Source organism: Dermacentor albipictus, chromosome 1, assembly GCF_038994185.2.
Source record: "Dermacentor albipictus isolate Rhodes 1998 colony chromosome 1, USDA_Dalb.pri_finalv2, whole genome shotgun sequence".
Taxonomy (NCBI): domain Eukaryota; kingdom Metazoa; phylum Arthropoda; class Arachnida; order Ixodida; family Ixodidae; genus Dermacentor; species Dermacentor albipictus.
Window position 1 is genome coordinate 158,460,202 of NC_091821.1, and position 12,827 is coordinate 158,473,028.

The 12,827-nt window shown below is 43.6% G+C and overlaps 3 protein-coding genes across 6 annotated transcripts in view; 1 reads left to right on the forward strand and 2 right to left on the reverse strand.

Annotated features, from left to right (window-relative positions):
- RabGGTa (Rab geranylgeranyltransferase subunit alpha) overlaps positions 1-3,502 on the reverse strand; it is a 60,220-nt gene extending 56,718 nt beyond the window's left edge. The window contains exon 1 of one of the 4 annotated variants that reach the window (XM_065442617.1): positions 3,330-3,502. Coding sequence is in view for 2 of the 4 variants with exons in the window: in XM_065442615.2 (XP_065298687.1) it covers positions 3,233-3,235 (3 nt within the window). In the remaining 2 variants the exon portion in view is untranslated. Of the gene's footprint in view, positions 1-2,852; positions 3,028-3,232 lie in introns of those variants that run through there. The other 3 variants (XM_065442615.2, XM_065442616.2, XM_065442618.1) reach the window with 3 other exon arrangements.
- A 236-nt stretch (positions 3,503-3,738) lies between these two features.
- Positions 3,739-7,886, forward strand: SWIP (strumpellin and WASH-interacting protein). Its single transcript, XM_065442630.1, has one exon. It carries the CDS (start codon positions 4,177-4,179, stop codon positions 7,618-7,620), a length of 3,444 nt encoding a protein of 1,147 aa, XP_065298702.1. The 5' UTR covers positions 3,739-4,176; the 3' UTR covers positions 7,621-7,886.
- A 2,048-nt stretch (positions 7,887-9,934) lies between these two features.
- The window catches only part of LOC135910629 (inactive peptidyl-prolyl cis-trans isomerase FKBP6-like), a 64,274-nt gene continuing 61,381 nt past the window's right edge, over positions 9,935-12,827 (reverse strand). The window contains exon 7 of the mRNA XM_065442643.2: positions 9,935-10,372. Within this exon, the coding sequence (XP_065298715.1) occupies positions 10,102-10,372 (271 nt within the window). The 3' untranslated portion in view covers positions 9,935-10,101. The remainder of the gene's footprint in view (positions 10,373-12,827) is intronic.

The following is a 12,827-nucleotide window of genomic DNA, read 5'->3' on the forward strand; positions in this document are numbered from 1 at the left end:
ACCTATTCCCTCTACAGCAGGCATGTAGAAACACCTTATATCTTACGATGTGGCAATGATAGCAGCAGGGGCGAACCTGGTACACAGGGCGCCAAAAGCGAACTGGCAGTTTTAGCCCACAGTAAAGAGAATTTTAGCTTGGTTTGGCACCTAGCAGTGGCTTGTACAGTACACAAAAAGGACACGCTTTTACTATACACAGTTTTTCATATTGTAACAAAACTAGAGGATTCTAAATAAGACAAGTGGTTCGACAGTAGGCGGACTACAGTAGGTAGTAGGAAGCTCTGGGCATAACATACAAAAAGCAGTCCCAGTAGACGTGCCTACTGTCACTTTGCAGACTGTTGCGCTGCCTGTGACCCTTCTTAAGAACCCGCTAAATTTGTTACAATAAAAATTAGGGCACAACTCATCTTAAGATGAATGTCATGATGACGATGACTTATTGATTTTACTGGCGCAAGGGCCAGACATGATCAAAGAACGCCAAAATCAATACTGACAATAATGTGATTAGCACTGTAGTAACTCGCCATATTGCAAAATTGCTCACTTTTGTGAGGTAGGCTTTTTAACTTTCTGTTACCGACATCTTCACTTCTCTGAAGCTCAATGCTCCTTGCACAACGCATCCTCTTTTATTTGTACATGCTGTGAGCTCTTTCCGGGTTACAAAGTGGGAAACACATTGTCATAACAAAACAGTGGCATGTGGAAAAATAATAATTATGCGTTAACATAACAATTACATGTGAGGCATACATAGGTACAAGGCATATATACACTTAAGATTAGTAAAACAACATTAACAAATTTCTTTCAATGAAAACCACAGATTCAACATTTATAAAAACCTTGGGATTAAGTTTGTTCTGGTCGGCAATTGTTTTTATTAAAAAGAATACTTAAAGACATCAACTCTTGGGAATAAGACATGAAAGCATAGTTGCAATTTATCCTTGGAGATATTCTGCCAGGAGGTTGCAAATACAGGCTGGGATCCACATGTAGGCGTTTAATGTGTAATTGGAACATAAATTTTCATCTAGCAACCCTCCAGCGCTCAGCAAGTGTCGGAAGTTTAGCCCTATTAAGTAGCTCTGTGACTGCATTCAATTGTAGCAGGAAAAGACAAACCTAGAAGCATGATGTTGCACTTTTTCTACTTTATTAATGAGGTACTGGTGGTATGGGTCTCAGATTATAGTTGCGTTCTCTAGACTAGGGCGAATAATTGCCAAGTATGTACTTAGTTTTACGTCAGAACTAGCATACTTCAATTTCCCGTTTAACAAGCCGAGCTTTTGCTGTGCGGATCCACAAGTGATCGCCACATGATGGCTCCATTTTAGATCATGTGTTATGGTTATTCCAAGATATTTCAGTTCTTTTGTATGTTATTAATGTACCAACACCAATAACACAAGGAAAATGTGAGGATAATTTCTTATTTGATACAGTCATGCAAGCAGACTTCTTAAAATTAATTTGCATATCCCATGAGGTACAGTAGGGTCCACTCTTAGAAGCGACACACAAGGGCGTGGCCGGCAGCCCGCGTAGCGCTAACTGGCGGCGGGATTTGTAAATGCGGTGCATGCGCATGGAATCGTAAAGGTGGCGCATGCCCCGCTTCATTTGCTACTTCTCCACCCCTGCACTCGGCAAGCACTGGACAGTATTTCCCTTCTTGCACGGTGCGATTTATCTAGCCGCCACTCTGCCTGCTACTCGGTGGGTAATCAGCAAAGCAGGAAAAAATGGTTTTGTTTGTAGTTACAGTCTCACGCCAGCTTTAACTCGACTTGATTCTTGCTCATTTAAACAACGTTCGCAGAAGCTCCATAGTTCAGATATTCGCGATATCAACTGGACATGCAGTTTATGGAAATTATCCTGTTACAACAACACGTACTTGCAATGAAATAAGTAGTGCGGAACTGTAGAATTCTGCAAAAGTGATAACGAAGCCTGTCACTTCTGCAACTTTATGTCAATGCTCACCGATAGCTAGTCATATGTTTTTCACATAACGCTCGCAGCAACTGGTCACTTTGGATAACAGACAAGGCAGTTGAAGCCCCATGCAGCAAGCACACCAAGCTTGCCCTTCCAACCATAAGATGTCTGCCTATTCAACAAGCAGGAGGCAGAGTTGGCATCAGTTGCTTCACACTGCGAAAAAAAAAAAATCCGGAAGGGCCAGCACTCGCCGAGCAATGGGGTGGAGAAGTAGCAGATGATGCGGGGAATGCACCGCCCTTATGTAACTATGCGCATGCTTCGCGTTTTCAAATCTCGCCAGCTAGCAGTTAGTGCTCCGCACACCGCCGGCCATGCGCTCGTATGTTCCCTCTAAGAGTGGACCGTACTGTGCACCAGTCATTTATAATCTGCAAGGACTCATTCAATAAGATTTGGACACTGATGTTTTCCACCTGACAGAACATCAAACAGTCACCTGCAATTAGTCGTACTTCAATCAGTGGGTTAACGTTCATCGCTATATCACTAACGTATTTCAGAAACAGTGCCGGCCACTCCGTTCACTTCACTTGTTTCTCCACACTCAGCTGCTTCTGATGCCAACTTTTTCACTTCTCTGTAGGTGACCTCTTCATTTTTCTGTCGCAGACTTCTTTGCTTCTTGTTCTGCTTTTCTATCTGGGCACCTACCCAGAGGTACATACCCATTCTGGAGGACTGGCCAAGATCGAATATTCACATACCTATGTGACATGCCCAGCTGCACATATTCAGTGGCCACAGTTGCATACTCTTGCACATACCCAGTGACGTATGCTTAGTTGCCCATACCAATGGCCCAAGTTATCTATTCGGGCACATACCCAGTGGCCCAAGCTGGCGTGAAAGAGGTTGGATACGGACGAAAATGCTGAAGTGCCTGAAGTTCCCAAAGAACGCTAATCGCATTAAAAAACTGGTTGCAATTATACCGTGTCTTTATGAGCTACTACAGCATCAACGTTTCGCAGAGGTTTAGGACCTTTGATTCACTGCTGGCGCAAGAACCCTATACGCGCCAGGACCGCCCCTGCCGCTATCAGATGCTTATCCCCCAAAGTCACTGCAGGGCAGTTGCGACGGGGAAATGCTCGGTCCTGTGTCCCCGCAACGCAACCTAACAAGCTAAATCGGACGTGGATTAATTGTGTTGCAGACGACACGAACAACACTTACAATGTGTGCCCTCTCAACAGCGGCTTACCATGTTTTGTTACTGAAATGTCCGACTGGCGTATCTTGCTGGTGAATTTTAAACGAACATGCGAATAGTGAGACTGATAGAAAGACGTAACGTGCACCTCCGCTTGAAGAACAATCAGTCATTCAAGCTCGATTTTGACCACTGCTTGATCACGCTTGCAGGTATCGCAGAAGCCGTAGACAAACAAGCAGCTGTCACATGGGAAAACTTAGAGCCGTGCTTGAAGCGCATTGCATAGATGGACGGGTGTTATGATTGTCCCCTTTGGAAAGAGGCGGTGGGCTGCGCCATCAAGCCCTTACTATTATACTGCTTATAATGCCCTACCTAGGTTAAACAATAAAAAAAACACTATAAACACCCACAACCAAATTTTCTGATACCCTATTGCGAACTATGCTTTTGTACGTCTCCGTTTTTTGACTCCACACAGAATTCACTTCGATCGCAGCGCCGCCACAGTATTTTTCGTCGTCGCGCGCCTCACGGCGCGCCTCATGCAGCATGCGCTGCCCTAGCCGCTCGTTTTACTAAACCGTATTCTAGGACAGTCCGACCATTGGTGATAACCTGTGTGATAACTTCTTTATGCTGTGGATGATAACACCAATAACGCGTTCGTAAAGTGTTGCTTTGCAGAAGCCTGCTCTGGGACTAAAACAGGCATATAACCAGGCCCTGTTGATGCTTCTAGTTCGTACCTGGCTGCGAACTTGCAGTGCTGTTGTACCGAGACCATTCGTGCATGCTTCGTGCTTGCTAGCACAGCGTTCGTAGTACGACCGAACTTGGGAGGCGTCACCGATGGGTCCACCTGCCGACTACCGACGCCGCTGTGATGTGAGGAGGAGGTCTCGCACGGACTGAAGTGAAAGGACACCTGTCATTTTTCGCTTTGGAGAAATCGAGCTTCAGGGTCGGCAAGCCTCTCGCTATACTGTACAATGGCTGGAGAGCGATGGGACAAGGATATCGACGAGGGAGTCGTTCGAATAGTAGGGCAGCTGCAACTGCGTAAATATGGCAAGTTTATGGAAGACCTAACCACTGAATTCAAAATTATCGAACAGTCGTTAGACGAGGGCATCACGGAAGCATGGGATGTAGACTCCGACCTGATTGAGCTGCAGTGGGTGCCTTACGAGAACACTACTCTCCTGGAGCTTATTTCTACTGACAACAAAGTCCTCAATAAAGTAATGACTGTTCTCGCAGCGTTGTGCGCCGAGATGAAGCAGCTTTGTCGTGAAGCGAAGTCGAGATTTCATGATGCTCTCCTCTTTTACGGAGAAGGAAGTCTGTCCAGTAACAACGTGCCTGACGGCGAGTCGCAAGTCGCTGTAGGCAGAATGATCGGTCTAATGCAAGACCTGTCTTGTCACGTGAGCCGGTGCTACTTAGTTGCTAAAAATGTCATTCAGCAAATGTCTGCACTCTATGACAGGAGCAAGACGTCCTGCGTTATCGATGTGACGGACGTCCATTTCCAGACAGTCTTTGAGCACTTGGGCGAAATGCTGACGTCACTTGTGACCCTGGACGAGGTTGTGCAAGCGCAAGGGGGCCTTCGTGAGCACTGGACGCTTTACAGAAGAATGCTCAAATCAGTACATAACAACTGTGCGAAGTTTAGTGTAGTACCAGAAGACATGAAAGCACTGGACAAATTGATGGGTGAATTGGAGTACAAGCTCTTGCAAGGTCGCATTTTCATGGGCTGTGTAGAGCAAGGCTTTGATGACAACACGCTTTGCGTGGCTAAGAATGGTGCTTTTGCTGAGGAGTTTGCACTCAACATACGTAATTGGTTTGCACAAGTCGATGCCAAACTTGGTGAAACAAATGAGTTGGATAAACGCAAGCAGCTTATTGGGATCTATGCCCTTTATGTTCTTTACTACTACATCTACAGAAACATAGACAAGAAATTTTTTAAAGTTTTGTGGGATGTTTACAAGAAGGTGCCAGCAGTGCATATTTTGGGCAACATTCTATGGTTTCCAGACCAGTTCTTGTTGCTACAGATGCCTCAGGTCATGCGCTCCTTGGACAAAAAAGCACAAGATGCTGTGAAAACACAGCGGCTCGGCTACCTTCAGCAGAAGTCTGCAGTGCTCTCAAGAGATGTTCAGGCACTCCACGTACAGGTTTCTTCTTGGCTTGTCCGCATGGAGTCTGTTTTTCAGAAAGATACAGACAAACTGCTAGAGGACCTGAATCGTCGTAGTTCTCTGCTACTTCAGGGCATCTACTTGACATGGTACATCTCTTATCAGGTAAAAACTTTAATGAACTTGCATGTAGCATTGAACAAGCCAATGACAAAGTCATCTGTTCTGCAACTTTGCAAGATGATTGAGATGATGAAAGCCATTGAAAGCATGTTCCATCGGCAAACAATGAAAATCTGTGATTCTGTCACTCACATTGTGCAGCATTTGACCTATGTGGCCTTATTTGCTGTTAGTAATGCCAAGAAGAGGCTCATTTCTGACAAAAAATACAGTGAACGCAGGCTAGATGTTCTCTCTGCACTTGTGCTGGTTGAGAAGTGCTTGAGCGGCCCAGCTACAAAGGAAAGACGACTGATCATCCATCTTGCCATTGCCGTTGGCGTGCAGATGAAATGTTTCAAAGATGAAGAAATTGCCTCCTTTTATTCTGTGATGCGAAAGCTCGACTTGATTGGTGAACTACATGAGAAACTTCAACAAGGTGCTGATGGGAGCTTTTTGTATTGGCACAGAGTGGTATTCCCTATCTTTTTGGATGATGTATATGAGAGTGCTGTGGATGGTCATCGAATTCACTACCTTGTTGCTGCACTGAAGGACACTGGTAGAGCAATTAAAACCACCAAGCACGATTCCAATCCACAGGCTATCCTTGACAACTTCAGAGAAGAAATATATGGGCAATTCAAGGAGCACATTTTGGACAAACTCTGCAAGGATGTAGAAACAGATTTACGTTTGCAGACTCATTGCCACCTTCAACTTGATGACCGAAACCCATTCCGTGTGGGTCTCAAGGACTATGCCCAGATCCTGCACATTCGACCCATAAGGCTGTTTGGCCAAGTCATCAATGTCAAGGCATATGTGGAGCACTACCTTGACAAAACCTTTTACAACCTGACAACAGTGGCACTTCACGACTGGAAGACTTATGGTGAAATGCGCAGCATGGCACGACAGAAATATGGATTGACCACAGTTGAAGACCACCTTCCTAGCCAAACATTAGAACAAGGTCTGGATGTGCTTGAGATAATGCGCAACATCCACATTTTTGTCTCTCGCTACTACTACAACTTGAACAACCAGATTTTTGTGGAACGCACTAGCAACAATAAACATCTGAACACAATCAACATTCGGCATATTGCCAATTCCATTCGTACACATGGCATAGGCATCATGAACACAACAGTGAATTTTACATACCAGTTTCTGCGAAAGAAGTTCTACATCTTTTCCCAGTTTTTGTATGATGAACACATCAAGTCTCGACTCATCAAAGACCTAAGGTACTTTAGAGAGCTCCGGAGCCAGAGCGATCCAAAGTATCCATTTGACCGTGCAGAGAAGTTCAACCGTGGCATCCGCAAATTGGGCCTGACACTTGATGGTGAAAGCTTTCTGGACCAGTTTCGCACTCTTGTGAGCCAGGTGGGCAATGCAATGGGATATGTGCGCATGATCCGGTCAGGTGGGCTGCACTGCTGCAGCAACGCCATCCAGTTTGTGCCTGACCTGGAATATGTGGCTAATTTTGAAGAGCTGTCTCGGGAAGCACTGCTGGGGGATGATTGCACAGAAGCAGCTCGTAGGCTGGACGCTGTAGTGGCAAGCCTAGCCAAGAATTTCTCTGAGGGCAGCGAGTACTTTCGCCTTCTGGTTGATGTCTTCTCTCCTACTTTCCGAGATCCCAGCAACATGCACCTGAGAAACTTTTTTGTTATTCTCCCACCGCTGACCCTCAACTATGTTGAGCATGCAGTGTCCAGCAAGGAGCGAATGAGTCGCAAAAACAAAGTCGGGGCAGCTTTCACCGATGATGGCTTTTCCATGGGTGTGGCATATATCTTGAAACTGCTGGACCAGTACCAAGACTTTGACTCACTGCATTGGTTTCAATCAGTGTCTGAGAAGTTCCAAAAAGACACTGCTCAAGTCAGGGAGCAGAAGAAAGAAGCAGCTGGCAAAGAAGATGAAAAGTTGCAGCAAGCAATGTCACTAACAGGAAAGCGCCTGGATACTTACCGGCATGAGTTTGACCTTCTCAACTATTCCTTGAGTAGTGCACGCATTTTCTTCCGTGCAGACTTGACTGCAGAAGAGGAGAAACAAGAAAATACTGATGATGGCACAATGGCTTGTGAATAGCAAGGCTAACCTTCATGGCCGTTGTCATGTCCACTGGCTGCATGTTGCAGTTACAGCAATACAGCACAGCTGTTGAATGAGGGTATCTGCCCTTTCAAGTGAACTGAACAGATTCCACTGAGCAATCTAGTCTGATTTCTTTGGGAGCATATTTGTTCTGTAAATATGTTGTTAAAGAGCCTGTCAAAATGTTTCTTGTATTGAATACATAATGCAGCGACATATGAATTTTGGTGATTAAAGGATAAATTTTGATACATCTGTTAGCCTCGTCTCATATTACGATGCTTACCAAGGGCCAAGCTGTACCATACTTTGCGATAGGGTGCACTGGAAGTGAGTCACCCAAATTAGTGGGTAGCTAAGGTTTCAATTTGCTATGCCTGTGAACTTTTCTTGCGAGGATAAATTATAGGTCACTTGCAGTAATAACCAGGTGAGCCGCGGTAGCTTTGTAAACGGAAAGGTTCATTGCAGGCAGTCACTTTGAATGGTTCTTTTTCCATCCCCACCCATCGTTTCCATCATTGGTTAGCACCGCAAATAGTGTCATTCATCAGTGTAGTTTTGAATGAGAAGCATTGCCCGTCGCTTTAATTTTACACCTGGCAATCGTTGTGCTGCAGATCTTAACTGAAAGAAAATGCCCGTTAACGCAGTTGGACTGCAGTATGCATTTTCGCCCTATTAACAGCGTGGTCATCGCCAGCATATAATGTCATAACCCCCTCAGACGCTAACCTGTGAAACTGAACTATTGTCCAAATTTAACCATGTTTTGCAAATCTGAATTTGTAGCTAATAGATTATGCAGTTCCGAGAGTTTCTGACAAACAGCAGACAATAACTTGATCCGGATTGTTGGACCGTGTAGTAACGACGATTGTTGATTGTGATCTAGAAATCCGATCTGGATCATCCCCAATCACGATCAGAAGTGTACGTGTGACACCGGTATAAGAATTCAGATGCAAACCAAAACAAATGTGAAATATATGTGTCACACGGCCACTTTTGATCACAATCGAACCCGATCCAGATCGAAATTCTTGACTGCGATTGGCTCCTTCCCACAGTCTGTGAGCCAATCACGACCGAGAAACTTGATCCAGATCGATCGCGATCAAAGTGTGCCGTGTGCTATTCGTATTAGTCCATGGGCTGGGCGAATGGCTGAAAATTTCTGGCTGTTGTAGGGTTTATTAAAACATTTGTATCTCTGCATGCGGCCTTCCAAAATTTTACCAAGTTTGTCAAGCTAGGGATAAACTATAAATGCACATACAGTCAACCACAAGAGTTTACGGCCTAGGGAATCTCGGAAAACATTCAATTTCTGAGCAGCCTGTAACAGTAGTCAGTAAAACCAAACATCACAATGTTAACATATACTAGTAGAGGCTGTAAAGGCAAATACTAGGCTGCATTGTGAGGCTGCACTGATATTCAGCTTTTTCTCAGACCTCGTGTTCCGTAGCATTTTGTGGTTGACTGTACATAACTCATTAGCAAATGTGAAACACTTTCTCGGGTCATAGTATGTCTGGCTGCATGAAAGCTTTCCCCAATTTCAATGGACTTGCCTGAATGCTACTGCCCTAACTGCATTATACTGTTTCATAGTGTTATAAAATGCTGCATCACATTCTGTAATGAAAGGGAAATATTGTTATCTACCTGAAAGTAATGCAAAGCTACAAAAGAGACCTGTGCTTAGAGAGCTTTACAGTTGAAAATCTCTCGGTCCAAAGGTTTGAAGGTCAATTTATCAATTAGGTAGCTAGCATATGGTAGGGCAAACAAATTAATAGAATACTCAAGTGCAGAAACATCAAATAAGCAAATAAATTCTGCAGAAATCTGCAAACAATGTTAAGCTTCATCCCCAAGGTTTCCTTTGTAGTTTTGTCCCACTTTCGGGTGAAATGCTATTTTTCACAATCATGAAACTTCCTCAACCTTGTGGATTTGCGTATGATTTACTTAATGACATCCCATGATTTAAGGATAAACTTACACTGTTTTCACCTCTCAGGCAATCGCATCAGAACAAAAATGTACCAACATGTATTTAATGTACCAACAAGCCCAAGCTGCTCTTGTAATCCTCAGACAAGCTCATAGGTTCAAAATATTTTAATGCATGTTGGCGGACTAGTACAGAAGAGCGGCACTTTCTGGTAGTCATTAGATTATTTTATGTCCATTTGTACTACAGAGTTCTTCAAACCACACAACTTACAGTAAGATTTTAATGGCAACCAGTTCTTGAATTATAACACTGTAGATGCTGGTGGATAGAAGCAAGTAACAATTATGAATGACAGATAGAGCTTTATTCATCTCCACAGATTATTTGTGTTTACATTAACACACAAAATTAAATAAAGCCAGCTTTCTTAAGAGGCAATGAAGCGGTAAAAAAAAAAAAAAGTGGCCTGGTGTGTGCCAAAACCATAAGTAAATAATGGAACATGAAACTTATTCAATGTGGAGTACTTTGACACCTTCCTCTGGCAAGTCCTCGCACCTCAGCCCCAAACTTCTTGAAACAGCACGAATATAATCAAAATGGGCATCGCTGAATCCAGCTGTGAAGGTTATAGGAGTACTAGATGGTGATTGCTTGAACTTCTCCAGGCGCTCACGTATGCTGATTTTCATGTTTGGGGTCACACCAGACCTCTCCATAGCAACAATACGCTTTGCCTCCTCTTCTGCAGTACTACTTTTTCCATTATTGAACATTCTCCTGTAAAATGAAAGAAAAACCATATAAGCTCAGCTGCCATAAAGGTGGTAAATGAGGCTTAAGCATATACATAAAGCCTCACACATTCAAAATGCATGGAGCTGACACAGCATTGACTAAGCCAGACACCTGTGCATTCTTGTTAAAAATTTGCAGTAGTTAAAGAAAACCAACGTTCCTAGCTAACAATATTATATAACATTCTCTTAAATTCCACCTTACTACCATGACACATTTTTGTCAATTGTCAGTCCTGTGTCATTCTTTTCACTTAATTTTTTAACAGAATGTGCACTTATAGTACCATATATTTGTATGTGTAAGGCTTTAAAAAAAAATGTCGCACCACCCAGCCATCTCAAGTAAATGCTGATCAATGGTTTTACGGGAAACTTGACTTGGGCTGGCATAAAGTACATGAATTGAAATGGAATTGTTACATTATCTCGTCCCTGGACTGCTTTCAGCACTGCCTCCTGTGATGTACAATTTGTATCTAATATGGCGCGCGCCTTGACTCCAGGCCAGAGAGTGAAATTGAAACTATGTAACATGCTATGTAAAGTGCACGGATGTGCCTGGGAGCCTACATTCATAATACTAGGGTGAAATAGTTTGCAAGCTGGCATCATCCTTTGCATGCAAAAAAGGCACTCCATTTTCGATGCTAGCTTCCCATATATTGCCAAGAGAGCCTGAGCTGAATGTTTTGCATGCAGGCATATCCTCGTCCACCTACATTTGGTCGACACTAATTAGCTGACAATAGGCATGTTCGATTTGCCTGCACTACATGAACTTGTTCAGGCAGTGCTGCACATCACATTAGTGCAAGTGTGGCACTCTCCGTACAGCGTTGTTTGTTCCAAAAAGTGCAGGTAAAGTTCAGACTCAGTTCCTGAACTTTCTGCACTACTGCAATACTCGGTGCCAGAATTGTGCAGCGCTGAAGCAGCAGACAATTCCTCTGGCACTATGGCAGCAGACAATGCTGCAAGAAATATGGCCAAGCTGCTGAATGGCGTACTGACAAAAATTGCATCATTAAAGGGCAACACTGGCAACCATGTCCACGAGAGAAGCCAGTATTTGTATGTGGCCTTGAATGTGTCCCGAGACAGGCAGAAAAGGAGCTTGAACTCGAATTCAAAATATTTTCTTACTACCTCTTCACAATATCGAGGTGTAAGATTTTTTTTCCATTGCAACTAGACCGTTATACTGCTCAATTTTGCTGTGAGATTGCTGGCAGAGACTGCACAGCAGCTGCAAATTTGACAAAAGTGGGCATTCGTAATACAATCGCAGCACATGCAGGTCAACACCAGCAATGAAAGGCACAAGAGGAGACTGCAGAAGACCGGCACAACACAGGCACTTTTGCATTAGTTTCCAGAAAGCTTTAGTGTCACACTGTGGCTGTACTTGTGAACTGGCACTGCATGAGCATGGAACAGCGTAATCAACTCCAGAAAAAAGTGCAGGCAAGTCAAGCAGACCAGTTATGTTATGAAGCTCAGCCAAGCCTAAGGCATTCCACAGTTCTAATAGCACCTCACTCACAATCGGCTCAAAGTACATCAGTGGGAGTGTAGAAAATACAAACAGGCTCATTTTTAACCTGTTTTTTCCTAGGAACATGCACATAAGTAGATTTAAAACCAACGAAATGCACTATAATGAATCTGGTGTTAAAGTTAATCTGGTCAACGATTAGTCTTTCCCTTTCCAATTGTAAATACAGTCGAAACTCGATAATTCTAACTAAAAAGGGCCTGAAAATGGGGTATGTTCAAATTTCAGTTCGAATTAAATGATGCTCATTGAATGTAGGACTTATGTGCAGCACTGCGTTAGGAGACGCATGTGCATTGAGCTAACAGATGTATGATGAGTTCCTGAAGTGAGGCTTCACAGCAGCACAAGTAACATTGTCGTGAATCCACACTTCTAGGCAAAATTTTCGCTGCTGTGAAGCGATACCTCAAGGCAGAATTTGCATATAACCCACACCCCGACTATACTGTCAAATAGTTTGAATTTTCGGTGCAGGCTATATGCGCCAAAAGACAGTACTTGCAATGAGAGACAAGAGCAGCAGCCAACGCGTGGTTGCATCACAGGATCGGAAGTGCCGCCACATGAATTGGCACACTGCTGAGAGCGTAGTCGGCAGCACAGGATGTTAAAATTAACTGTCACAAACACATGTTCAAATTACAAATAATTTTTGCACATTTAAATACACTATTTTGACAAGATCACCGACGCCAGTTCAAATGAGCCTTAAGTTTGAATTAGTTGGGTTCAAATTAATGTGATTAATCTCTATACAGCACAAGAAAGCACCACCATCAATATCACTCAAGTAAAAGAAGGCTCTTGCAATAATAACCTGAGCACAGGGTGCATAATAAACATGGGAATAAAGTGCAAGCAATTCTGCACCTTGAAG

Excerpts from the sequence above, each read along its gene's own strand:
- SWIP (XM_065442630.1), top strand. The coding sequence starts at position 4,177 with ATGGCTGGAGAGCGATGGGACAAGGATATCGACGAGGGAGTCGTTCGA.